The sequence below is a fragment of the Vanellus vanellus genome, assembly GCF_965231255.1.
Source record: "Vanellus vanellus genome assembly, chromosome: 19".
Lineage (NCBI taxonomy): Eukaryota > Metazoa > Chordata > Aves > Charadriiformes > Charadriidae > Vanellus > Vanellus vanellus.
The window spans coordinates 11,231,551-11,255,311 of record NC_138924.1 but is presented as its reverse complement, the minus strand read 5'-3'; the positions used below and the strand labels follow the sequence as shown (position 1 = coordinate 11,255,311).

General features: G+C 48.6%; 1 protein-coding gene and 1 long non-coding RNA gene across 2 annotated transcripts in view; one reads left to right on the top strand and one right to left on the bottom strand.

Annotated features, from left to right (window-relative positions):
- TADA2A (transcriptional adaptor 2A) overlaps nucleotides 1-7,124 on the bottom strand; it is a 29,893-nt gene extending 22,769 nt beyond the window's left edge. Inside the window, exons 1-6 of the mRNA XM_082493130.1 lie at nucleotides 7,103-7,124; nucleotides 4,990-5,174; nucleotides 4,047-4,153; nucleotides 2,878-2,937; nucleotides 2,145-2,236; nucleotides 565-722 (exon numbers count right to left, since the gene is read on the bottom strand). Coding sequence (XP_082349256.1) covers nucleotides 565-722; nucleotides 2,145-2,236; nucleotides 2,878-2,937; nucleotides 4,047-4,153; nucleotides 4,990-5,014 — 442 coding nt within the window. The 5' untranslated portion in view covers nucleotides 5,015-5,174; nucleotides 7,103-7,124. The remainder of the gene's footprint in view (nucleotides 1-564; nucleotides 723-2,144; nucleotides 2,237-2,877; nucleotides 2,938-4,046; nucleotides 4,154-4,989; nucleotides 5,175-7,102) is intronic.
- Nucleotides 7,125-17,404: 10,280 nt separating this feature from the next.
- Nucleotides 17,405-20,310, top strand: LOC309679824. The gene is made up of 4 exons (XR_014269851.1): nucleotides 17,405-17,545; nucleotides 18,161-18,221; nucleotides 18,838-18,968; nucleotides 20,213-20,310. It is a non-coding gene; the product is annotated as an uncharacterized lncRNA (long non-coding RNA).
- The last annotated feature ends 3,451 nt before the right edge of the window (nucleotides 20,311-23,761 follow it).

The window sequence follows — 23,761 nt, the reverse complement described above, 5'->3', positions numbered from 1 at the left end:
TGAGGCCCTGGGCCTCACAGCGGATAATCAGATGAAATGTTTTAAAGGTCGCAGTCCCTTCTCGGTTAACATCCCTGCGCAGGGTCTGGACAAGAAAAGTAACCACCCAGCATCGGGGGGGAACTCTCACGGCATTTACCGTGAAGGACACGCTGGTACATCGTGCCACGTGTGAAGCAGCTTTGAGGTAGCTTATCCTTTAAATGAATATGCGTCTCCAGGCTTTTGCTGTGATTTCTGTGAGTGACCATTTCCCCTGGCTGCGTGGCAACTTCTGGTTTTGAGAACCTGATGTTTATATCAGACCACTCTATTCCCTCCTTTTTCCCTCTGAACTGGCAGTCTTGTCTATTTGATACACCAATGATTTAATACAGAGTGAGGAAAACCCTACTATGAACTTTAGTCAAGTTAGCCATCAGAGCAAGCTCTCCTTTTTGGGAATGAAAGCAAATGGCATGTGTGGTGTGTGCCTTTCTCCAAAGGCTGCTCATTCCAGTCCTGGAAGAGCAGAGACCTTGCGGGGAAGCTCCCTGCGTGTGCTCGCGGGCAGGGGATACTCACGGTGGAAAGGAATGGCTGTTTCGTTCTGCTGCGCCTCCTCCGCCTGCTTCAGGTTCAGTAGCGTCGACGCAAACAAGGGATTGTTGATGAAGTGTTTCATATAATGTTTCTCACACTCCTCCTTGGACTTCGTACACATCTGGTTGGCTACGTCCTGCCTGAAGTGGGGAGAGGGGGAGGCTTAATATGAAGCACACAGAAATGTTGAGGGTTTTTTTCTTTCTCTAGTGGGAAAAGATAATTTCGGACAAGAGATTCGGACAGAGAACTGACCTGTGATAACGTCTGAAGTCACATTTTGTGTACTATCACTGAGCCAATACATACTTGGTCGATACAGGGCGAGGAAGTGCTTTTTTTGGTGGTCACAAGTAACGCAATTCACTGTCTTTACATGAGAAACTCCCTGGCTGATGGAATGTACCAAAACTTTTATATGCTTGAAATTTATTATAATTATTATTTGAGAGCTTTTTATACATTTTACTAACTCCAGGTAATGGTAAATTTAAAGTCTGGAATTGCGTTCTGCTTCTCAAGTTTCTCCTGTGATTTTAACGGAATAGTGGTTTCCCCATTCATTTAGTGATGTTAAAACAAGTGTTTTTTTTAAACACTGAAATGGTTGTACAAAACATTCTAGAAAACTTTGCCAAACTTTCCTGGAAAAGTGGTTGACTAGAAACGTGGAGTATTTTGCCTCAATAAAATGGCTGTGTAAGTTGAGCACTACACAAAAAACATGTCCACAGCAGCAATGATTTTAATTTCTGTTAAACTAAAAACTGGATGCAAGGGATTCCAGGAAGAAAAGTCAGTTTTTCCTCTATTTGGGAAAGGCTGAGAAAAGCCAAGTGTTTAAGGAAAAAGCTAAGATTACTTGTAGTGCTAAGTAGGGCAAAGCGTACTAGACAGCACGCTTGCAGAACATAACTGCAACCAGTTTTCAGTCTTAATTGTGACAGCAACGTACACATAAGAACTCACAGTTCTGTTTCAGTGAAGTCTGGAGTTCTATACTTTTAATACAGCTATTTTTTCATGAAGAGAGATAACTCATGACTACAGAGCTCCTTTATTTACAAATGTATAAAACGCCTGTAGCAACTACAGAAATTAACTTAATGTAAAAATATTAAATATTTCCAGTGCTAAATATGAGAGAGAAGCAGGAAACCTCCAAAAATAACAATACCTAGCTAGTCAACTGTAAGCAAATGGAAACCACACAAGATAAGAAATTGTGTAGTTGGTTTTTACATAGTGGTAAATGTTATGTAATAGTTGAGCTCCTTCAAAACCTAGTGACTTTAATGCAAACGGAGGGAACTTTGTACTTCACTGGAGATGCCCTGCATCTCACAAGAAGCCTTTAACAATTTCCTTGTATAACTAACAGCAGACTTGAAAACAGAATCTGCTACACCAGTCTTCCACTTTAGCTGCTAAATTAGAGTCCCGCCCACGGTAAGTCACTGAACACCAAATGTGCACCGACGTATTCAAGAGTAAGATCCAGTGAAATGAAAGGAAAAACTACCCATCACCCACTGAGGTTGGCTGAACCACTAAATTCTCACCAGTTTCCAAATCCACAGTCCATCACAGCTTCTAGGAGAGCCATTTCTTCTTGAGCTGTCCAGTTAGGATCCAAGACAGGGAAATCGGAAGTCTAGAGAAGAAAAAAGCAAACCAAACTGCTGTGATCCGCTGTTATAATCCACCACACGAAGAGCAAAGAACTTCTAAACTACAGGGCAACATGGTATATAATACTGGCAGTTTTAAACTTTTACTGTGTCCCATGAAACCTGATCACATAATTGTTGAATTATTTAGGCCACTGGGCGGGTCATCAACTACAGTAAAACTACAGTTTGTAGCTACAGATCTTCTGAATATACTGTTACCCGTTGCATCTACCAGCTGTAATTCAACAATGTTATGCTATGAAACACAGTAAAAATTACTGCAGACCTTTTAAATGACTAATTGTGGGAAAGAAAAAACAAGAATAGAGAAACAGAAGTTGATTCACATGGTTAAAGAACTGGAAGCCTGGTGGGACGCACTGTGCTATCTAGGCACAATAAAAAAATGTAGGTTTAAACGTCTCCACTATTCTGTTATGTTCCAGGTGGATTCTCCTTTGTTTTCAAGGAGGACTTTTTCTTTTTTTAAGAGTTCTAAACCTCTGAATCAAAGAATTGTATCACTTAACTTTTCAATGTAATATTAGTAAGCAAGGGTCTAACTCCTGGGAAGTTATGAAAGCTCAAGATTGAGTAGGTGTTATCTAAAAGGAATATTTACCATTATCTCATAAGTATGATCGCTTTGATGTTTCTTGTATTCAAATCCTCGTGTGAAACACTGTAGAACAAAAGATTAGCATTACGTTAGTCTCTTCCTTCTGCCCTGAAAACATTTTGACTGGTCCCTGTTTTCCTTTTATTCTCTGACCACCGGGTATCCAAAACTGACCACCTGATATGCTGCAAAATACATCCAATTTTTCTGATTTCATTTTAGAAAAAAACAGTAAATGGTAAAAAAAATCTTTGTTAAAATTGTGTTAATTCTTTGTATCTTACTTGTCTTTTGCACCAAGACATAACTCCGGTGAATCGACATACTTTTTTGTTAAGTATTTCTGCCAAAGTGAGGCAGGTGACAGAAGCTTGGTGCTACGTTCCGAAGTCGATGGTTCCGGGAAGAGAGCAGAACGTTCCTTAAGTATTGAAAACACAGTTTCCCTTTAATCTTCGTTTTCTGTTTAAAAAGCACCGGCATGGTTTGCAGCTATTTTCAACAGTTATATTACTGTTTTTTAAGTACAGGTAAATGAACAAAAATATACCCAATATAGAAAATGTGGTTTTGTGTATGTTGTACCTATTTGAGCACAAGGCTAAGCCCCTTTTTCAGTTTTAGAGGTTATTGCCATTTTTTAATCATAAATAATGCAAACTTATTTACTAATTAAAATTAGCAGTACTTTCTGTGGTTACCAGATCACACACATAATTTTTAAAGAACTATATCCGGCCAGAAACAATTACTGTCAATATTGCAAACTTTCCCCAAATTTTCTTTTCCCTCCCAAATGGGAGGAAAAAACCAAAGTGTGGTGACAGGGAAAGGGTGTTTCTTGATGGCTTTTCTCTTCCGTGCCACAAAGATCGACAGAAAGGACAGGTCTCTAGACAGGCAGCAGCACGCTCCGTTACGCTGCCAGGCTGCCTGCATGCCTTTAGGTAGCTTTGACCGCCCTCGCAAAGATCTCCTTCAGCTGCTCATGCCTCAGTTCTTCAGCCTCCAACATTTTCTTTGTCATTTCCCCGTCCCTGAGCAAACAAGTGTGTTGATACAAGTTTACAGAGACCAGTTATTAATGTGTTTATGGAACAGCTTGGCACCGGACAGGCCTTTGATGGCTTTCTTGAAGAAATTAATGCCTTTGCTTTTATACTTGCACTCACCTGCAAACACAGGAGGAAGGGAGGAGGCCCACACTCCGCACACTTAACGTAGGGCTCCGTGAGGTACGAAGAGCAACCTCGGCATGGAGGCTTATCAAAAGGGTCATCTGTGAAGCCAAAAGTAAATCTCATGCAACACAAACAAGGCACTGGTTTGCCATCACCTAGTTTCGCTCATGCCCAATAATTTTAAGTGAACTCAACTGTATACAACCTCTTTCCTACTGCGTCTTCTCCAAATATCTGTTAGAAGTTCCATGTTCAGCAAGAGTTGTAAGAGAGATTTGGCACTGCCTCTCCGCTAGACCTGATGCACTGAGGTACACTGATACCTGATAAACCTAAACTTGTGCAAAGGAATCAAAGGAAAACCTTCTCTGCAGCAGCCTCCCGGTACAACTCAGCGGTGATGCCAGGAGCTGCGCGAGCTGGCGGATTGGATCCACTGCCCGTGCTCGTGTTCTGCACCGAAGACCAGACCCAAGGCCTTATTTGTGGAGAATACTGCACAGAAAGCTGCCGTCTCCCATCCTCAAGTCTGACTCGTAAAGCGCATTGCTGTGGTCGCAAAGGCATCAATAAGAGTGTTCTGTAACCTGTCCAAACCTCAGACTCTGCTCGGATTGCTGAAGAAGGAATGAAACACTGCTCTGCAAGCTTTTCTTATTTTGCTCATTGCAAAGTCGTCAAAGTAAACAGACTGTCAAGTTATAAGCCACGTTTTTTCCAAGAAAATGGATTTGAACTAGCCCAACTATAGAGACAGAAAAGAAGATCTGAATTCCCACTGAATCATTCATGTACTCGTGCTCTTGAGAATTTGATCAAAGAAGTGACCCTGTGGACCAAATACTGCGAGTCTTCTTGTCTCCCTCTCACAGATGGCAGCTAATGTCTTTTAACAATGGCAAACACTTTCCAAATGTCATCTTATGGTACTTACTACCGAAGGAGGCCAGACGCTCCATTCCTCTCCCTTGGTGCTGTTCTTGCTCCTCTGAGTAAAACCCGTCTTGCCCAAAAGCCCGCAGCGCAAGCCTTGCCCCAACCAGGGTGTCCAAAAAGGGTGTTCTCTCCCTGCGGACGTCTCTCCCACAGCCCTCGCAGACGAGATCCTCCCACAGCGTCCTGGACACGAAAGCAAAAGGGCTGTCAGCAGCCTTCCTAACAGGGACCATTTGACATGGCTGAGTGTCTGTTTTGTGCATATGAGAAGAAATCAAATGCAGAGAGAGGGGACAGAGCGTAGGAGATGTGAGGTGATGGGGGTATCAGCCAGTCCTGAACTGAGGCTTTCAGCAGGACTGTATGTGCTGAGCAGAGTTCTGAACAGCTGTCGTGCAAGAAAGTGTTCTGCACCTCCAAGAAGCACCGGGAAGAGAACAAACAGGTTAGAGGTGGCGTGGACACAGCAGTGCAAAAATCTACACTGCTCACGTTAACTGCATTTTCAGTGCAGACTGTGTGGCAGCTCCCATGGACAGGCCTGAGCCACCAGCAGCCGTGCAGTGAGGGTCTACGCTGCTGTCCACCACCGGGGAACTGAGTTGCTTTCCACTGTGGGATCTCTGACATGTCTCACTTTCACAAGGTATTTTTGCAGGGAATGGCTCAGGCTTTCCACTTATTGAAATTCACGTTTCTTTTTCTAGACTTTTCTCCTGCACGCACCATGTGGGGAGCCACGGTCCCGTGTCCAGGGACACCCCTGACGCTGTGCAGCCCTTCCACGCAGATGGCAGCTGCTTCCATCCCAGCTATGCATCCGTGCACCTCTGCCTGGATCCGCAGAGAACCAAGAGCAACTTCCAGGCGGGTGTAAGTGACACCTCTGGGCACTCACTCACTCACTCACTCGTGAACTGCAAACCGCTCTCGCCCGGCCTCCAGGGCTCCTGAACCTGCGCACCACCAACCCACCGGGGCCGTGCCAGCACCAAGCACAGCAGCACAGGCCATTCCTGCAACAGCCCTCTGCACTCCCCCATATCCCATTCCCAAACACTGTGATCCCCATAACCCACTCCCCAACCCCCCTCCCAATCCCCACTCCCCATACCCCCCCCAATCCCCACATCCCAATCCCCAAATCTCACTTCCCTCATATCTTATTCCCAAACCCCACTCTCCAGAACGCACTCCCCCATATCCCACTCCTCAAATCTCACTCCCCATATCCCATCCCCACTTGCCCTTATCCCATTCCCACTCCTCCATATCCCATTCCCAAGCCCTACTCTCCATAACCCACTCCCCAACCTCAATCCCCCATAACCCATTCCCCATAACCCCACTCTTCCATATCCCGTTTCCATTCCCAATCCCCACTCCCCCATAACCCACTCCCACATAACCCATCTCCAATCCCCACTCCCCCATCTCACATCACACACTCCCCCATATCCCATTCCCAATCCCCATATCCCATACCCCATTCCCACTCCCCATATCCGATCCCCACTCCCCATATCCCATTCTGACTCCCTCTATCCTATTCCCAATCCGCTCTCCCCATATCCCATCCCCACTCCCCATATCCCATTCCCGCTCCCTGTATCCCATTCCCAATCCCCACCCCCATACCCCATCCCCAATCCCTATATCCCAATCCCCACTCCCCATGTCCCTACTCCCACTCCCCCATATCCCATCCCCACTCCCCATGTCCCTATTTCCCCTCCCCATATCCCATCCCCAATCCCCATTCCCCATATCCCACCCCAGTCCAGCCCCGGCGGACGCTTCTCCCCATCACCGCCAGGCGGCGCTCCTCTCCCCTCCAGACCCCGCCCCCTCCAGACCCCGCCCCCTCCAGACCCCGCCCCCTCCAGACCCCGCCCCCTCCAGGCGCCAGCGCGGCCGGTGAGGCGGGTAAGGGAAGCGCGCGCTCCCGGCAGCCCCTCCCCCCCCGCTACGTCCCCGGCTGCCCGGACACCGCCTTTCCCGCTTCCCCCGCCCCGGAACCGCCTCCTCCCCGCTTATGGTACGGTCCCGACTTCCCCCTGGCCCCTCACGGGCCGGGCCGGTTGGCCGGCCGCGCCCCCGCCGCCTCTCACCTCACGCCGGGCGGCGGGTAGGCCCCGCGCGCCGCGGCCTGACGCGCCCCGCCGTGCGCGTGCGCCGCTGCGTGCGCGCCCCCGCGCGCGCCGCCGGGGCCGCCCCGCCCCTCGATGGCCGCCGGTCCTCGGCGTGGGGCGGCGGGGGCGTGGGGATCCCACGGGGCCCGGCAGCGTTCCCAGGCGCCGGGGGCTCTGCCTGCCGGACGGGGTGTACCCGCCACCTTCCCCCCCCCCGGCCCCCCCGCCGCCACCCGTGTCCGCCTTTCACCCGTCGCTTTCGCGGGTGCACGGGGTGTACCGGTGAGGTCGTGAGGGCCACAGCTCTCCCTTCGGTACCACCCTGTGCCGCACTGCGGATGCACCGGGGAGGGCTTAAAACTCCTTCCCGTAGCAGTTGATAAACCGGCTTTCAGATGGTTCCTGCCAATGGAATCATCTTTTTGGGTTCATCCTTTAAGTTTCTGAGGGAGTGAAGGCAAATCTTGGCTGACTTTCTGTCCCGGGTTCCACTGAGATAGAGTGCATTTTCTTTCTTGTGGCTGCTGTGTTTTCAGATTTGGTGTGAAAGGACTGTCAGTAATGTATATTGTTTTAGTTGTTGCTAAGTGATGTTTATACTAGTCAAGGTCTTTTTTTAAGCTTCCCGCAGAAGCTGAGGAGGAGCATAGATGGAACAGCGGAATGGCCAGTGGAGTGTTCCCTACCATAGATGCCCTGCTCGGTATTTAAATGGGGGTTGGGGGTGGTGATCTGTCATTCTCTGCTCAAGACAGTGCCAGTTCACCAGGTGGTGAGAATGACTTGTGTCTTGTATATTCTCTTGCCATTATTATTGTTGTTATTTTCCTTTTCCATTATTGTTCTATTAAACTGTCTTTATCACAACCCACAAGTTTTTTTCCCCCTTTCCCCTCCTTTTCTCCCTCTTCTCCCTACCCTGTGGTGGCAGAAGGGGAGGTGAGCAAGAGGCTGTGTGTTCCTTGTTGCTGGCTGGGTTAAATCACGACACTTTCGCTTGAGAAAGGGCTCTGCAGTCCCTTCCCTGCCTGCCTGCAGGCTCTGTCCTGCCTACCAGATCTTCTCGTGGCTGTCTCCCACATATACTGTGGACGTCCTTGTGAACTAGGTGCAGATGTGGGCTTGGGCTTGTTGAGAACATCCCGTCAGAGGGATTTGAATAGGGCTTAACGGGTCTTGCATTGCATAAAACCCTAAAGCTTGGGAATGATTTAGCTAGTTGCATTTGTTTTGGTACGAGGTGCTCTGCCCAGCCAACCTGGCACAGCGGCAGGACACACCTCACGGTATCCCATCCCCTCTCGGTAGCCTCCTGTGCTCTGTTGTGTTCCCATGGGGACATGGTACTCATTCAGAGCCTGGTGCAATTGTAACAGCAATGCTGACAGTTACAATGTGGTTTAACACAGACATTAAGTCGATTTTCTGTATGTTTACAGTGCCCTGGTGCTGGCAAATGTAAGTGGCATTTCATGGATTTCAAGTACTTGCTTATAGTTGGGCGCAGTAAATTCGACCTGCCTGGAACCCCTCACGTGGCCAGGGCTGCGTCTGCCCCCCATAGCTCAGTGAGCCCATACCTCTTCCACAAAAAACTGTCGTTACTGTTTCTGTGCAACATTTTTTATGCTGTCGTGAGCTACTAATTTTGTGTGAAATTCTTCTGGTGCCCCTCAGAGCATGCACGATCTTGATTTAGATGAACAAGATCTGCATCGCTGTGGGGAAGTGGTGTATTGTTCACTGTGGGGCTCAAAGGCTGCTTCCATTCATTTATGCAGATTCTGAAGCATTTAATCCTTTGCATGGGAACTTGAGATGAGAGCTGTTCTCTGTAGCAGACAGATGTAGCCTTTGGCAGTTCATATCTGAGAGCTGAAGATTGCATGAGATGTAAGTAAATTGCAAATAGATCAGATTCATTTTGTATCAGCACATGAAAATGTGCACCTACTCAGACCTAGGCGGAGGCTAAAGCTCAATAATTAATATCTGTGTTATTCCTGTTGAGGCTGGAGGAGAAGGTCTGGTATGCCAGGATGAGTTTGCTACATGTGTGCTCCTTGTCTGAACTCTTTAACTGCAAGACTAAAAATACTGGAAATTATTTCCTTTTCCTTTTGCCCAGGCCCCAAGTGCACATGAAAAATTACAGGAAAAAATTAAGAATTTTGGAGAGGCGGAGTTTGGAATATCAATGAAATATTTATTGCTTATGCTAACAGGTTTTTCCTGTATCTGGGAATTAAAATAAGAATCTGGGTAGCTAATGGAAGGAATCAGCATATGGGTGTCTTCTCAAAAGTTGCTTTCTGCTGTTTCCAGTAAGTGGTGAGGGAAAGGTGATGCATCTTCGCAGGTAAAAAGGGTGTTCCTCTGAGGCCTGTGGCTTTTCACAGGGAGGTTTCATGGATGACAATGATTTTGGATCTTTTCATGTCAGGGTCTTGCTATTACGCGTCTGTCTGGCAAGGGAAGAAAAAATATTTGTGAGGAATGTTAAGCAACCCTAATCCCAGAGTCTTACACCACTGCTTGAGTTTTTCAGCTCAGTAATTTAGTGGTGCGACATCTCCTGGCTGAACTGAACTGAAGTTACAGCACATCTCGTGTCTCCTGGAAGGAGCAATGACACAAGAAGTCTTTTTGCCTTAAGTCTGTTGAAATGGTTTTCAGCTTGGTAGAGGCCCAAAGGTGGCACCACCTGATGGCTGTTCAATAGCCTGTGTGAAATGGCTCTTAAGGGTCTCGGTTCAATTTCTGAACCTCTCGCTATAGCACATTTCTCACTATAGTTACACTCCAGGAAGATCTAAGTGGATAATTTGTAATGAGTAATGTGCTCATATGCTGCCTTTTTCTGCTCAGAAGTTTTAACAGATGAGGTAATTTTCATTTGCTATTTGAAACTATTTACTGATAATTTTTGCAAATTAAATGCTCTCAAGTGGTTTGTTCTGTACGTGTAATATCCAGAGGGCTACTCGTGTGTTGACAGGGCTAAGCCCTCTGGTCTCACTACAAGGCAGTTGTTAGAACTGGGTGACAGACAAGTAACTGGATAAGCTGAAGTGAAGTGACTTGATCCCAAGTCACAGTGAGAGGTGGGAGTAGAGTATAACTGTTCAAGCTCAGCCGTTCACTTAATGAAGTAGGAAGCATAAGATTACATCATTTCTTCCTGAAAAGGCACCTTAATAATTCAGGGATATTTAATTTTTTGAGGGGGAAGGGATAGGTCTATCTTCAAGCACAGTAATTGTTGCTTAGGTGCAGCTAAAGCCAGGTTACCCAGTGAAGAGCAGAAGGGATGAGCCTGGAGTGGCCCCGTACCTCCTCCCCACGCCGACCATCCCAGCTTCCCTCCTGTCTCACTCAGCTCCCTCCCGTCTCCGTGGGTGACCACAGGCATGTGCTGCGTGTGCTGTTTGCCCAGGAGGTAGGCAAGGCTTGTCCGATGGCTGCCAGCCACCATGGGGACAGCTGAGCCCACCCAGCTCCTCCAGGGGACAGATGTAGCTGTCTCCTTACTACCCAACCCCATCTTCACTCGGAGACTTGCTTGCATTGAGGCCTGCTATCCCTCGGTCAAATCTGGTTGACACTGACCAGTAGTACCTGGGGAAGGGAGGCTGAGGGTCAGACAAAAGCTTCCAGTGGCTTCTGTTCAGTGCCCTTAAGAAACTTGGATAAAAGTGTTCCTGTTTGGTCGTGCACCGGGACACAGGCTGCAGATAGCTGCCTTCTGCTGCCGCTCCATGCGCTGTTCATCCAGGCAGGGCATGAGCACTCGGGAAAGAAGGAAAAGCAGTTAGGGCTGTGTCGGGGATGGTGGAGAACACCAACTGTTCAAAACTAACAAAAGACTCTGTGTTCCTGGAGGGGCCATGGTGAATGCTGCTGGATTTTTAGGTGTTAAAGTAATGTGGCTTTACAGAAGTAAGTTGGCATATTGCAGCCCGTGATACCTTTTGTTCTCAGTATCTTGTATATACGCCCTCAACCAGCATGCTTGAATAGTTCATCCTGCGGGCTAGAAGACTAGAGAGAGGGTTACCTGGCCTTTGAAAGTCTTGCCTATTCTCTTGCACCCCTAAAGCGTTCTTCCTCTGGCATCAGGAGTACCTCTCCCCGCTGGCCAGCAGCTCTCCGTGCACAAGAGCACAAGGTTGTTCGGGGCTGCTTTTTGACAGAATTGCCTGACATTGACAGCAGTAATTTGGGGAACAGTTGATTGCAACCAAAAATCAGACATGTCTCTCATAAAGCAGTAGCTGGGTTGACAGCTAGTGAATTACTCTGCTGCTAACCGCTGCTGAGGAGGAGGAACAAGGTTTCCTCTAGGAAGAGCAGCATCCTGATATATCAAGAAGGTTGTGAGATGGTTACGATCATCATAGTACAGTGAATTCAGGAGGTCTTCAAATCTCAGACCGTGTATCTTTCTTGTCTCGCTGTATTGAGCGCACAGCTTCTGTCTGTATCTGTAAAGATACTTCACCCCTCCTGAGAACTTGATAAACGTATTTCCACTCATCAGTCATACTTACTATGGCAGAAGCACCCTCCTCCCCTCTGCGGGTCTAATGGTACAGTACAGGGGCATGGTGGCTTCTTTGGCGAGAAGCTCGTGAGCTGCTGGTCACCTCTGCAAACAACCCCCAGCCATGTACCCCAGGTACCTGAGCCCTAGAGACCACCTCAGCCAGTGAGGCCACCTGGAGACCCCTTGAGCAATGGAAGCTACGTGATCATGACCACTGGATGACCGCAGTTCAGATCAAAGCAGGCTATAAAATGGGGTCCCCACCGGAAACCCCCCTCAAAACAGTGGGTCTGTCATGGGAAGCCCTCCCTTTGGGTTGAGACGTCATCCAAAGTAACTTCCCTGGGATTGAGTGTCCTCACCTTTTGGGTGAGTGGTTTGTGTGTTTTGTATCATCATTCTAAGGTCAGAGTTACTACGCACAGTGTAATAATAGTTCCCAACTGACGTCCTGAACCTGTAAAAATTATGTCTGCTGAAGTGTTTGTAGTATAAGATCCCTATTAATTTTTACCATTCTACCTTTTTTTGTGACACTATTAAAACCTGACTTTTTGAACATCTTTTGTTGGTCTTACACTTCGGCAAGATTTACAAGGCTGTGTTCTGGGTGAGTGTGGGGGATTGAGAGGAGAAGCTATCATGTTCAAAAACTTACCGGGCTGGGAACTTCACAGATAACGAACACGATATAGGGTATTGCAAAGGCTAACAGGATGCACGCAATGAACACTTTAATGATGATACTTATTTTTTGTCTGTGCAGCATATCTTTGTTGTTTGTGGATGGAATGCCCTCTAAAATGAGATAGAGAAGAATATTTCAGATGTGTTTACAAGTCTTTAACAGTTCAAAATTTTCTTCATTTTGGTTAGGTTGGGCTAAGTTAGGTGGACCAGAGCAGAGGCACAATTCCTGTAGGCTTTCACAGGAAGCTGGGAATCTTTCTATAATCTCGGAAACTTTTTACTTTAAAATATTTCAAATATCTTTCAGTTCCTCGGTCCCCAGATGAAATTGGTGTGTAAGCTCAGTCCCAGTAATAAGGCTTGTAACTTCCCGCTGAAGTCAGGTGAGGGTTTTAAGAGGAGCTGGGAGCCCTCGTGGGGCACGCTGGAGCGTGAATAACTTGTGAAAGTCACTGCTTAAATACTGTTTCCTCATTACAGCCATGGGTTGACGAAGCACCTGGGCCAGTGCATTTATAGGTAGAGGCAATACTGCTATTCAAAGAATTTGCTGTGTGGGAGAACTTCATCAAAGTTGTGTGTGTGAAAGCCAGTATCTTTTTCTATCCTTTACATCTGTTGTGCGATTTTTGTGACTCTGGAGGGAGAATTGGTACTTACTCTCTAAAGTCTGGTTTTCTTGGTGCACGTGTGGGACAGTCAAACCCTCTGCAAAAACTTTCAGCTTGGACAGCTTTGCTGTTTTAACACAATTCGATATCCCTGCTAGAAACACTGGAAATAAAAAGAAGTTTTAAAACCAGATGTTTCTGGTTAAACTGAAGAACCAGAAGCAGTCGAAGGCTAGAACTACATGCACGCTGACGCAGTTGCCAAGAGGTGGCAGCATACCTGCCCATTTGCAGTGAAGTGCTAGAGACAGTTTTCTTCCTTGTATGCAATTTCCCAATGTACAGAATTTTCAGTATATATTAATATTGGAAACTATATTGGCCAAAACCTTCTGGCCCTCCCAAAAGAAGGGTAAACAACAGCACAGAATTGTTCCAAAACCCGAAGCTTTCAGTAGTGTTAATTCTGGATCATTACTTTCTCCTAGTTTTTTTTTTCTTTTTTAATAGAAAGGTAGAAATAGTCTTTTTTTAATAACTGCTAAAATATCAGCTATGTGAAATTGAAGACTGCCATCCTCTGACATACCTAAACATGTATTTGCTACAGTGGACTTCTTACCTTTTTCTCTAAAAATCATTTTTCTCTGAAACTTTTTTCTGCGGTGTGGTAGTAAAACACAGGTGTGGCCAATAGCAGGTTTTGTGTCTGCGCTGGTGGTGACTTTCAGTCTCCGCAGGGTACGTTTCTCTACTGTCTGCTTTGTCAGATCGCTGTGCATCTTCTCCAAATACAGCACATTTGCTTGCATGGGGCTTTGAAGACTAACGCATTCCAGAGTGATGACTTTTTGGGTTCTGCTTAACTTCCCAATGGCTGCTGCTATCCCAGGGGCTGGAAAAGGATAAGAAACATTAGAAAGGACTTATTTGCAATTCTTCTCGCAAAAGGTTCAGGCCAACAAAGTTAGCTGTAAGGGACATACTGCTGGGAAGGAACCTGAGAGATGGGTCACTGTTCATGTTACAGTGAGGGAAATTCCAGCAGTTCTCTATGTGTAATCCCTTTGGTGATTCTTTTTTTGTCGGACGAGCTTTATTCTTAATTCCCAAGCACACAGTAAGTGGTTACACCTCAAAGGACAACATTCACACCGTCTGTCTTTATAGTAACATAACAACCTATGGGCAACTCCCTGAGCAGTCGACAGACAGACCCCTCTGTTTGGGGTCCCTGCTGCTGTGGGGACTCAAACAGCTGTGTGAGGACTGAGGTCCTTCATCGAGGCGCTCAGGTGCTGAAATCGGAAACTTTCAGATTTTATGCATAATTACTGATGGCAGGTGACCCCAGCCCGTCCAAGGTTACTATCAGAGTTACTATTGAGATCACACCTGGAGTACTGCGTCCAGCTCTGGAGGCCCCAACATAGGAAAGACACGGACCTGTTGGAGAGGGTCCAGAGGAGGCCACGAAGATGCTGGGAGGGCTGGAGCCCCTCTGCTGGGAGGACAGGCTGGGAGAGGTGGGGGGGTTCAGCCTGGAGAAGGCTCTGGGGAGACCTTATTGTGGCCTTCCAGTCCCTACAGGGGCTCCAGGAGAGCTGGGGAGGGACTTTGTACAAGGGCATGGAGTGATAGGATGAAGGGGAATGGCTTCAAACTGGAAAAGGGGAGATTTAGATTAGATATTAGGAAGAAATTTTTCCCTGTGAGGGTGGTGAGCCCCTGGTGCAGGTTGCCCCGAGAAGCTGTGTCTGCCCCATCCCTGGAGGTGTTCAAGGCCGGGTTGGACGGGGCTGGGAGCAACCTGGGCTGGGGGGAGGTGGCCCTGCCCGGGGCAGGGGGGTGGAGCTTGATGAGGTCCCTTCCAACCCAAACCATTCTATGATTGTATGATCACGATCTCTTTGATTTTTAGCAAAACAGAGGTAACGTTCTTCATGGCCTCTCGCATCTGTTTTGGCCAGGTGGCTGAGGAATAGCTGAGACAGCGGGAATTGTTAACCACACCATGAGGAGCCCCGACAGCGTTCCTCTCCCGTTGACTCCTTACCCTGCAGGAAGACGTTCAGGCTTCTTACGCTGCCAGATATTTCTGAGGCGTTTTCCACATGGCATTTGTAGTCCCTGGGGTCTGAGGGAGTGGAGTGAAGGATGAACCACTTTTAATTACGAGGCACGGTTAAGTCAGTACTACCCTCTTTTAGTGACTAATTTCAAATGTCAGCGTTTTGCTGACAGCAAAGGTACAAGAATTTGAGGTGAGGGCGTATGGATTAAAGACTTAGTTCAGCATGTGGTGGAGGAGAGAAAGTTAACATACAAAGATATATTTATTCCTAATATTACATAAGTTAGTCTCTTACAAAATCCTTAGTTTTATTCAGTTAGAACTTGCAGGTACATAAGCAACTCACCTTTTCTGCTGAGATTGTTGTGCGCAAACACTAAGCTAAATATTAATATTGTGAGCATAATTACATCTTATCTTGATAATCTTGAAGGTCTTCTTATCTTTACTGCTTCCTTTGAGTAATGTTGTAAAGGTGTTTAAGCAGATACCGAGCTGATTAGTGGAGATCCCCAAATAGCTGTGTAATCACGTATTCCTGTTCAAACTCCTGCACCTTTAACCTGGTCAATGCATGGAGAGTTTGAAGTTAGAGCTTCGATTCACTGTAGATTGTACTAATTTCTAGTGTTGATCCAGTCAGGACAGATGTGGAATTTGGTAAAAAATGGGATCTGAAAAAAAATCTTCTCTGTCAGTGGAATCTCCTTTCAATTGGTATGTCACAAATTAACGCTGGTCCTGAACACGTCTCCCACAGTTCAGCACCGAAATGGGCAAAACGGGTAAATGCGGTGTCTGGTGGCAGAGGGGTCTGGGCCACACTGGGCTCCTGGTGCGGGCTGGGGGCTGCTGGTTGCCACGGGGCCGAGCTACTTCTAGAATTGGGCCCCATGGCAGCCGCCCCATTGCTGGGGGGGCAAACAGAACCCTTTCCTACAGCCTTCTCCCCCAAAGAGAGGGTCCTCGCAAGCTCCTGAGAGCCGTGGGGTGGCTGGAGCCTTCCCAGGCACTGGCCACAACGGCGAGCCTGGGTGCACCAGCGTGGCCATGCCGCTGGGTGAAGTAAAACCAGCACGTGGTAATCCCACAGCCGGCATCGCCTGCCCTCACGGGATTTTTGTAAAGATGAGTCAGCAATGTGCCCTGGTGGCCAAGAAGACCAATGGCATCCCGGGGTGCATCAAGCAGAGTGTGGCCAGCAGGTCGAGGGAGGTCATCCTCCCCCTCTGCTCTGCCCTGGTGAGGCCACATCTGGAGCACTGTGTCCAGTTCGGGGCTCCCCAGGTCAAGAGGGACAGGGAACTGCTGGAGAGGGTCCAGCAAAGGGCTACGGAGATGATGAGGGGACCGGAGCATCTCTCTTACGAGGAAAGGCTGAGGGACGTGGGGCTTTTCGGTCTGGAGAAGAGAAGACTGAGGGGAGATCTCATCAATGTTTATCAATACTCGAAGGGAGGGGGCCGGGGGATGGGAACAGTCTCCTTTCAGTGGTGCCCGGTGACAGGACAAGAGGGAACGGGCACAAACGTGACGGTGGGAAGTCCCATCTCAACCTGAGGAGGGACTTCTCTCCTGTGCGGGCGGCAGAGCACTGGCACAGCTGCCCAGAGAGGGGGGGAGTCTCCCCCTCTGGAGCCATTCCAGACCCGCCTGGACGTGTCCTGTGCCACTGCTGGAGGTGCCCCTGCTCTGGCGGGGGGTGGGAGTGGGGGAGCTCCAGAGGGCCCTTCCAACCCCCACCATCCTGTGATTCCGTGATTCTCTGAGCCTTCCTGCTTGCCTTGGGCGGCTCCGGGGCACAGACCCACTGCAAAGGGCCACAAGCGCTGGTGGGGATGTGCACCCACGCTCTGGCCCAGGGCGCAGCGATGCCACGCAGGCCGGTCCCAGGCCATTTTGGGCTTTTTAGATAATAGATAAAGCCTAAAACTGCTTCAGAAATGAAGGAGGGCTGTGCTCTCCTGCTGGCCCCGGTGCAGGTTGCCACCCGGAGCCAGGGGGGAGCCCAGGCCGAGCCCCACGTGCCGTGGGGGGCAGTGCAATAGCTCCCGGGGGCGGCCGAGCCCAGCAAATTCAGGGGGAATACATAAAGGCAGCATCCAGAAATAAGTGGGAAAAATATCAGGCTACTGTCTGCAGCGTGAATGGAAAAGTCCCGGTGAGGTTTCTGTAGGCTGTTGGGTGTTTTTGGAGAATGGGCATTTTCTGTATTGGACACGAGGTGGCGATGGAAATCCCTCTTTCCCCCGAAGCCTCTGGCTTGAAAATGCTGAGTAACCACAGGCTTATGTCCCCGGTCTCGGAAGGATAGCGTATTCCTGTTCAATCAAAAATAACGCCTGACATTTCAAGTGACTCATACTCTGGAGACTCAAGAAAACGTTCCATAAGCACTGGTGATGCCGGGAGACGTTCATCTTTAAAAAGAGAGCAATGGAGTGGCAAGGGTTTGCCTGTCAGCGTTCATTTTGCATGGCGATTTTGTTTAGATATTCATGGTGGGTAAGGATGGATTTTAGTATAAATATTCAATATTTACAATCTATCAGGTGGTGTAAAAAACAGATTATCTTCTGCGGGATTTTTATTTTAGTGTATTCAGCTGCTTTACTTTAACGATCTTTTCGTTTCAAATTGAAAAAGCAATAGTAGAATTGAAAAAAAAAATCCTGTTATGGTAAAGGTGTGAAAAGGTAAGAGAGTTCTAGAATCTCAAATATCATGGCTCGTGTGAGGTACGTTTCATCCGCTCTGTACCTAGGAGGGCTTCCTGATAAATTGACCCTCATATTTATGAGTAAGCATTTTTCTAAAGCGCTGTGTTTGTTTATAATTGAGGTCCAGTTACCATAAACTGTAACTTGACACCAACCATAAAGAACAAATGCAGAATGAGGATACCATTCACTGTTTTCCAGTGTAAAAAAAATCATAAGAATTTGAATCTTCCTGAGACGTACAAAACCCCACACGATCCCTCACATCAAGTGTAGCATGAAGAATATGTAGCTGCAAATCAACACATTTAAATGCTTATCCGTTTTAATGAATCTTTTATTTTGGAAATAGCATATTAATGCAAAATAAAAATGTTTGCTCCCATTTCTCTGCAGTGCATAGATCAAGGGAGACCTATTAGGAGCCTTTATAGAGGAGGATTCCATCAGCTTGTCAGTAAGTGTGTTCTCACTCAGCTCATCAGCCACTTCTGTAGCCTTTTTTTAAGGTATATTTCCGGACTTGCTAATTTTTATGCAACTTCCTCAAGATAGAAACCGTTAGGAATCCAAAATTCCTCAGCCTTGTAAATAAAACCTCAAAAATATTGGAAAGAGAATTGGATTATGAATAATTTCAAACAACTAAATGTTTATTTTTAACGTGTTTATCCACTGCCATTACTACATGTTCACCATCTCATCTACAGTGCTCAGTTTCGCTTTCTGATTAGTTCTGCTGCTTCTGTTCCTGGGCTGGGAATGCCGAGACGAGCATAACCGTGCGGTTTTACAAGACGATTTAGGGCGCTTCCTGAAGCTGTAAGAAAACTTAGGACCAGTAACAGCACATCTTGTGGACTGAGTTAGCGATGGCAGCTAACCTGCTAACTGGAGAGGAGGAGGTATTTTGTTAGTGGTTACCCTTGAAAACGGGCAGAGATCGTCAGCGTTGTGAGGATTAACATTTCAGTTTTGATGTTCAAAATCTTCTGTAACATTTTCTAAATAGCTAAAACGTGATTTTGCTTTAAAAAGTGATCTGACCTTTCTCTCTTTTACTTGCCTGCCAGGACGTGAGCTGTGCCAGGCTGGATGGCGTCACTAACCCCCCTAACCTAGGATGATCTTTCCTGTGTTTGCGCTTGCGATGTTATCAGGGCCCGAGGAAGAGACGTGTAACCCCGACTTGGCATCATAAAAGGTAATAACATTTTCCCTGTATTTTTTTTGGAAATGATTTACTTGCATTATTAAGGCTACACTCGCTTTTTTGAGAAAATGGGGGGGGGGTTGCATGTGTAAACAATGCATGCACTCGAAAGTCATGTAAGAGTAAATAATGTCCTGAGTCCAATTTCTGCACACAATAGAAAAAGGACATGCATTTAATCAACCCCCTTCCCCCAAAGCAGAAATACGGTTACAGTTCAAAATCTGATACAACTGTTGGAAAGTGTATCTGAACTTTGTGAAACATGGTGTTCGCATGAAAACATGCATCATTGCTGCCCACAATTTGAAGCTTGAACACATTTTTAACTAGTCCTTTGTAACTACTTCAAGCTAGAGCTGAGGGAAATTTTGAACCTGTTTCCGCTCCCATGCAAGTCACAGCAAAATTCACCAGGTGTCCTAAATATGGGATCTGATTCAGCACGGCCAGTAGTAATTGCTGGCTATTCCTTACCCTGCAGTATATTCCTCCCAAATTGTCTTTCCTTGTAAAAAGTGTTCTACCGACATTCGTTCACAATGTGGCGAGATTTCCTTGCTGGCCTCACTGGGTGAGAGCAGGGGTAAAAGAGACAAAGCCCAAAGCTTTTATTTGCTTGTGTCAAATTCACATAATGGTATATTTTGGGATCCATTCTGTGGTGTATGTATATAGGCTACTAACAACTGTCCTTCTGTGCGATGTGCCCTAGGACCCGTCTGTGAAAAAGCCCAACGGTTAATGTTACAATGATAAATGAAGTGCTGCTTTGAGGCCATCAAAGCTGAGGGTAGCCCAGGGCTATTATTACTGTTTAATTTCAAAAGCACCATCCAAATCTATGCTTTATTTTTAAGGTTAATGTATTTCATTTGCTGTTTTCAATGTTCTCTTCTCTCTTTGCCCTTGAACGGGGGAGTTGCTAAGGGATTTAATTATATGTAGCAATCACTCCTCCAGCAGTATTTGAATAGTATCTATTAACTGAATGGATGAAATGGGCAGGGCAGACAAGCAGCATGCAGGTTTTAGCATGACCAGAGTACTCGAACACTAGACAGGATGAACTAAGCACCTGTCGTAATCTCTGATTTTGTAAGTTCTGTATATAGTTATTACCAGTGATTTAGGACACAGTCCCTCAGCATGCCAAGTACTCCCCCTCACTTTGCCCGAGTTGGGATTTAGTGCTGTGTATGATTAAGCTAACATCAACTGGCCTTCTCTTTTAGCTCCTTCATGCAAATATTTAAATGGAGGAAGAGTCTTTGTGTAAAAGCCAGTCTACAGAAATCTAAATAAAAATGTCCACGCCCTGAACAGTTGTCCAGATTTAGTCCTGATGGAGAAAATGGTCTGTTCCCTCTAATAATATTATTAGCCACAAAGCTACAAACAAGATTTTCTAGATGTGCAATACATGCCTGCAGTAGGCACATATTCCAACACGTGCTCCCAAGTCCAGGTATTCTCCGAGGAGGCAGAGCAGAGTCTCACATCCCCGGTAACCATCGGCTCCAACTTAAAATGCATTTTAAGAAGAAATTGCCTGCAGTTTTAAACTGAAGTCTGTGGCTGAGGAAATTCACTGTTCTGCTATCACTCATGCTGCTGGAGTGAAGCTTCTGTGAGTCCGAGACAGCTGTCCCAGAGCTGTCCCCAGACCTGGGACGTGCTCTGCCAGGAGCATCCTCTCAAACCTGGCACCACCCTTTGTTCGAAGCGCAGGAACAAACAGCACAGTGCACCTATCAATCATACAACAAACCCCCGTTTCCCCATGGTGGGGAGGAAGGTACATGACATGCGAGTGTCGGTTCTGGCCCTCTGAGCACCGCAGGAAGGTGCTCACAGGGACGACCCCGCCTGAACACTGGATGGACCCCCAAACTCCCTTGTGCAGGTACTTATGCTTTTATACCTCCTTGGCACCACTGCCACCCCCAGCAGGAAGAGGATCTTCCTACACAGATCACTGGTTCCCGTAGCATTAGGAATGAAAACTTGCATCGCTTCTTTGATTGAAATTCTGGCAACCCTGTAATGCAGCCATCTTTAAACAAAACTTAAAAAGTAAAAAAAAGAAAAAAATAGCAGAAGGGGTATTTCTTTGAAGCATTGTCCATCTACAGAAGTGGCTAAAGGTCGAAGCACCAGCTGGACCCGCTCCCAACTGCACGTTCTCTGCTCCCTCTGCGCGCCGGGAGGGGACGGGTCGATGTCCCCCGGCGCAGGGTGCCGAGGTGCGGGGCCCGCAGCGCTGCGTGACGGGCCCGGTGTCCCGCCCCACCGCCCGGGGCCCGCCTGGCCCTCGGGCCCGGCCGTGCGCGGCCTGTGCCCGGCCCCGTGTTCGCGCCCGGCCCCGCGGCCTGCGCCGGCCCCCTGCCCGGGCCAGGCCCCCACTGCAGGGTGGGCCCCGTTAGCCTGTTGGCCCTGCAGCCCCCCACAGTGCAGTTGTCCCCCCAAGAATTGCAATTTTGGGTCCGGAGGGGGTATTGAGGCACTCCAGTGTGCAGGACCGAGGCCCGGCGGGGCTGAGGGGGCGCGGGGGGGGTGTGTGGGTGTGAGGAAGCCCGGCCAGCAGCGCTCCCCCCCCCCCCCCGGCAGTCAGTGGGCGCGCCCAACCGGCCGCTCAGGCCATAGACATCTCCTCATTGGCCACGCCCCGCGCGCTCCGCCTGATTGGTCACGCCCCCCCGCTCCGTTCCCCCGGAGAGCCAATGGAAGCGGCGCAGGGCCGGGCCCCGGGAGGGGCGGGGTTAGAGGTGTCTGACCTGAGGTAACCTCTCGCATCACACCACCGCGGCGGCGGGAGGCGGGGCCGGGGCGGCGAACGGGGCGGTGGCGCCGCGGCCCCGTCCCCGCCCGCTCGGCTGCCCAGCGTCAGGCCGGGGGCCCGCCGCGCCTCCGCCGCTGCCGGCACCCTGAGGTGAGCGCCCCGCCCCGCCCCGCCGGGCCTGCGGGGCATCGGCAGCCCGCGGCGTGGCGGCGGGGAAGGCGGGAAGGGGTGTGGGCCCGGAGCCCGTGTGGGGAGCGCGGGCCGCGGCGGCGGCTTTGTGCGGGGCGGGCGCGGGGCTCGGGGGCTGCGGAGGGCGGGAAGGGAGGGGGATTGGGGGGACTGCAGCCGCCCGGCGCGGGGCCGCTCCCGCCGAGCAGAAGAGCCGGCCCGGTGCCTCGCTGCTGAGGCGGAGACCCGCCGGGCCGCGCCGGGCGCGGGCGGCTCTCGCGTGCCGCCGGTCCGACCGCCGGTGGGGCCTCCCCGGTGTCCAGTCCCCAACTCACTCCCACCCCCCCCACACACACCTCCTCCCCGTCCGCCTCGTCCATCCCGGGGGTTGCGGTGGCGGCGCCGGCACGGAACGGCGCCTCGGTTGGGGCTTCGCCTCGTGCGAACGGGGGAATTCACCCCAAAAATCCCGCGGGAGCCGCCAGACGAGCCTCGGGCCGGGGCGCGGGGCCGGCTCCGCCCGCCCCGGCCGCCCGCTGCCTTCCCGCCACCAGTCCCCCATCCCCGCCGGGCCGGGGGGTCCCCGGGGCAGCGCCGGGGGCCGTTGGGCCGGGGGGGGGGCCGCGGGGGGCCCCGGGGAGGTCCCGTGGAAGGCGCCGCCGGGCGCTCGGAAATAGCAAGTTGTAAAAGCGGATTTGCGGAGCAAAGCGTGTTATTGTGCTCTGCCTCCGCCGCGTCCCGCAAATCTGCCCCTGAAAGTTCGAAAATGAAGTAGACGACGTTTAAAAAGCGTTCCACAGTGAAATTGTCGCCTGTTGCCGTTTTGCGGGCTGTAAATTCAGCAAACTATTTCAGTTATGCCCAGTTTTCTCAAAGACAGCAGGGTTTAGACACAGCCTTGAGTGTTTTAGCAAACTAGGGTAGCTGTAAATATAGGCTTTTTTGTCTTTTTGTTCTTTTTGGAAGTGACACAGACATATTTTACCTGAGGAGACCTAGGAAAGGCATATTCCACTTGGATATTTAGCTTTATGTGTTTAATGTTGATACAGTACACCTAAAAACTAACTAACTAGAACTTCTAACTGGTGGACGTATAGTTTGTGAAACACCTTTCAAGACCGAAGAAGCAGAAGAACCTTGCGGGGTGTTCGATGTTTGCTGACAACATTTTAGGATGGGCAGTGAAGCAATGCCCAATTATTAACCAGGAGGCATGGCTCAGGCGGAGCAGAGTTTGAATTGTGGCCCACCGGTTGCCTAGAGGTACTTGCTGGCGAGGTTTTGAGGCTGAGTGAGTCTTAAAATGCAGCGGCCGCTGGCCTGACCGAAGACCACGGGCAGGGAGCTCTGCAGGGAAACGGTTTGACGCTTGGTGGCCCGTCTTGGTGCAAAAATTGTGTCTCTGCCCTCTTCTAATCTGGAAACTCACTTCCAGCCCTGGTATAGGTGAGCATGTTGCTGATTTTTTTTTGTTTGGTAAAAGCAATTAAGTAGTCAACTTGTTACACAGATACTATCTATTTTTATTTTGTTTTTACCTTTTTTGTTCCTTTGTTTTCTGTTACCTGGTTAGGGTAGTGAAAGTACACGTCCATTTCATTGTTTTAAAATTATTGGTGTTGATTAGCAATACCACAGATCCCTGGGCTTTAAGCAGGAGAAATTTAAATAAAACTATTTTGTTAATTTCCTTTTTATATGACTTATCAATATTGTAGAGGCACTATTCCAAGGCTTTGAAAGAACCTACAACTCATTTTCACTGAAATAATAATGTTCTTTTCAGTCATGTAATTGTCTTCGGAATGAGGTGGTTTGAAGAAAACCAGAA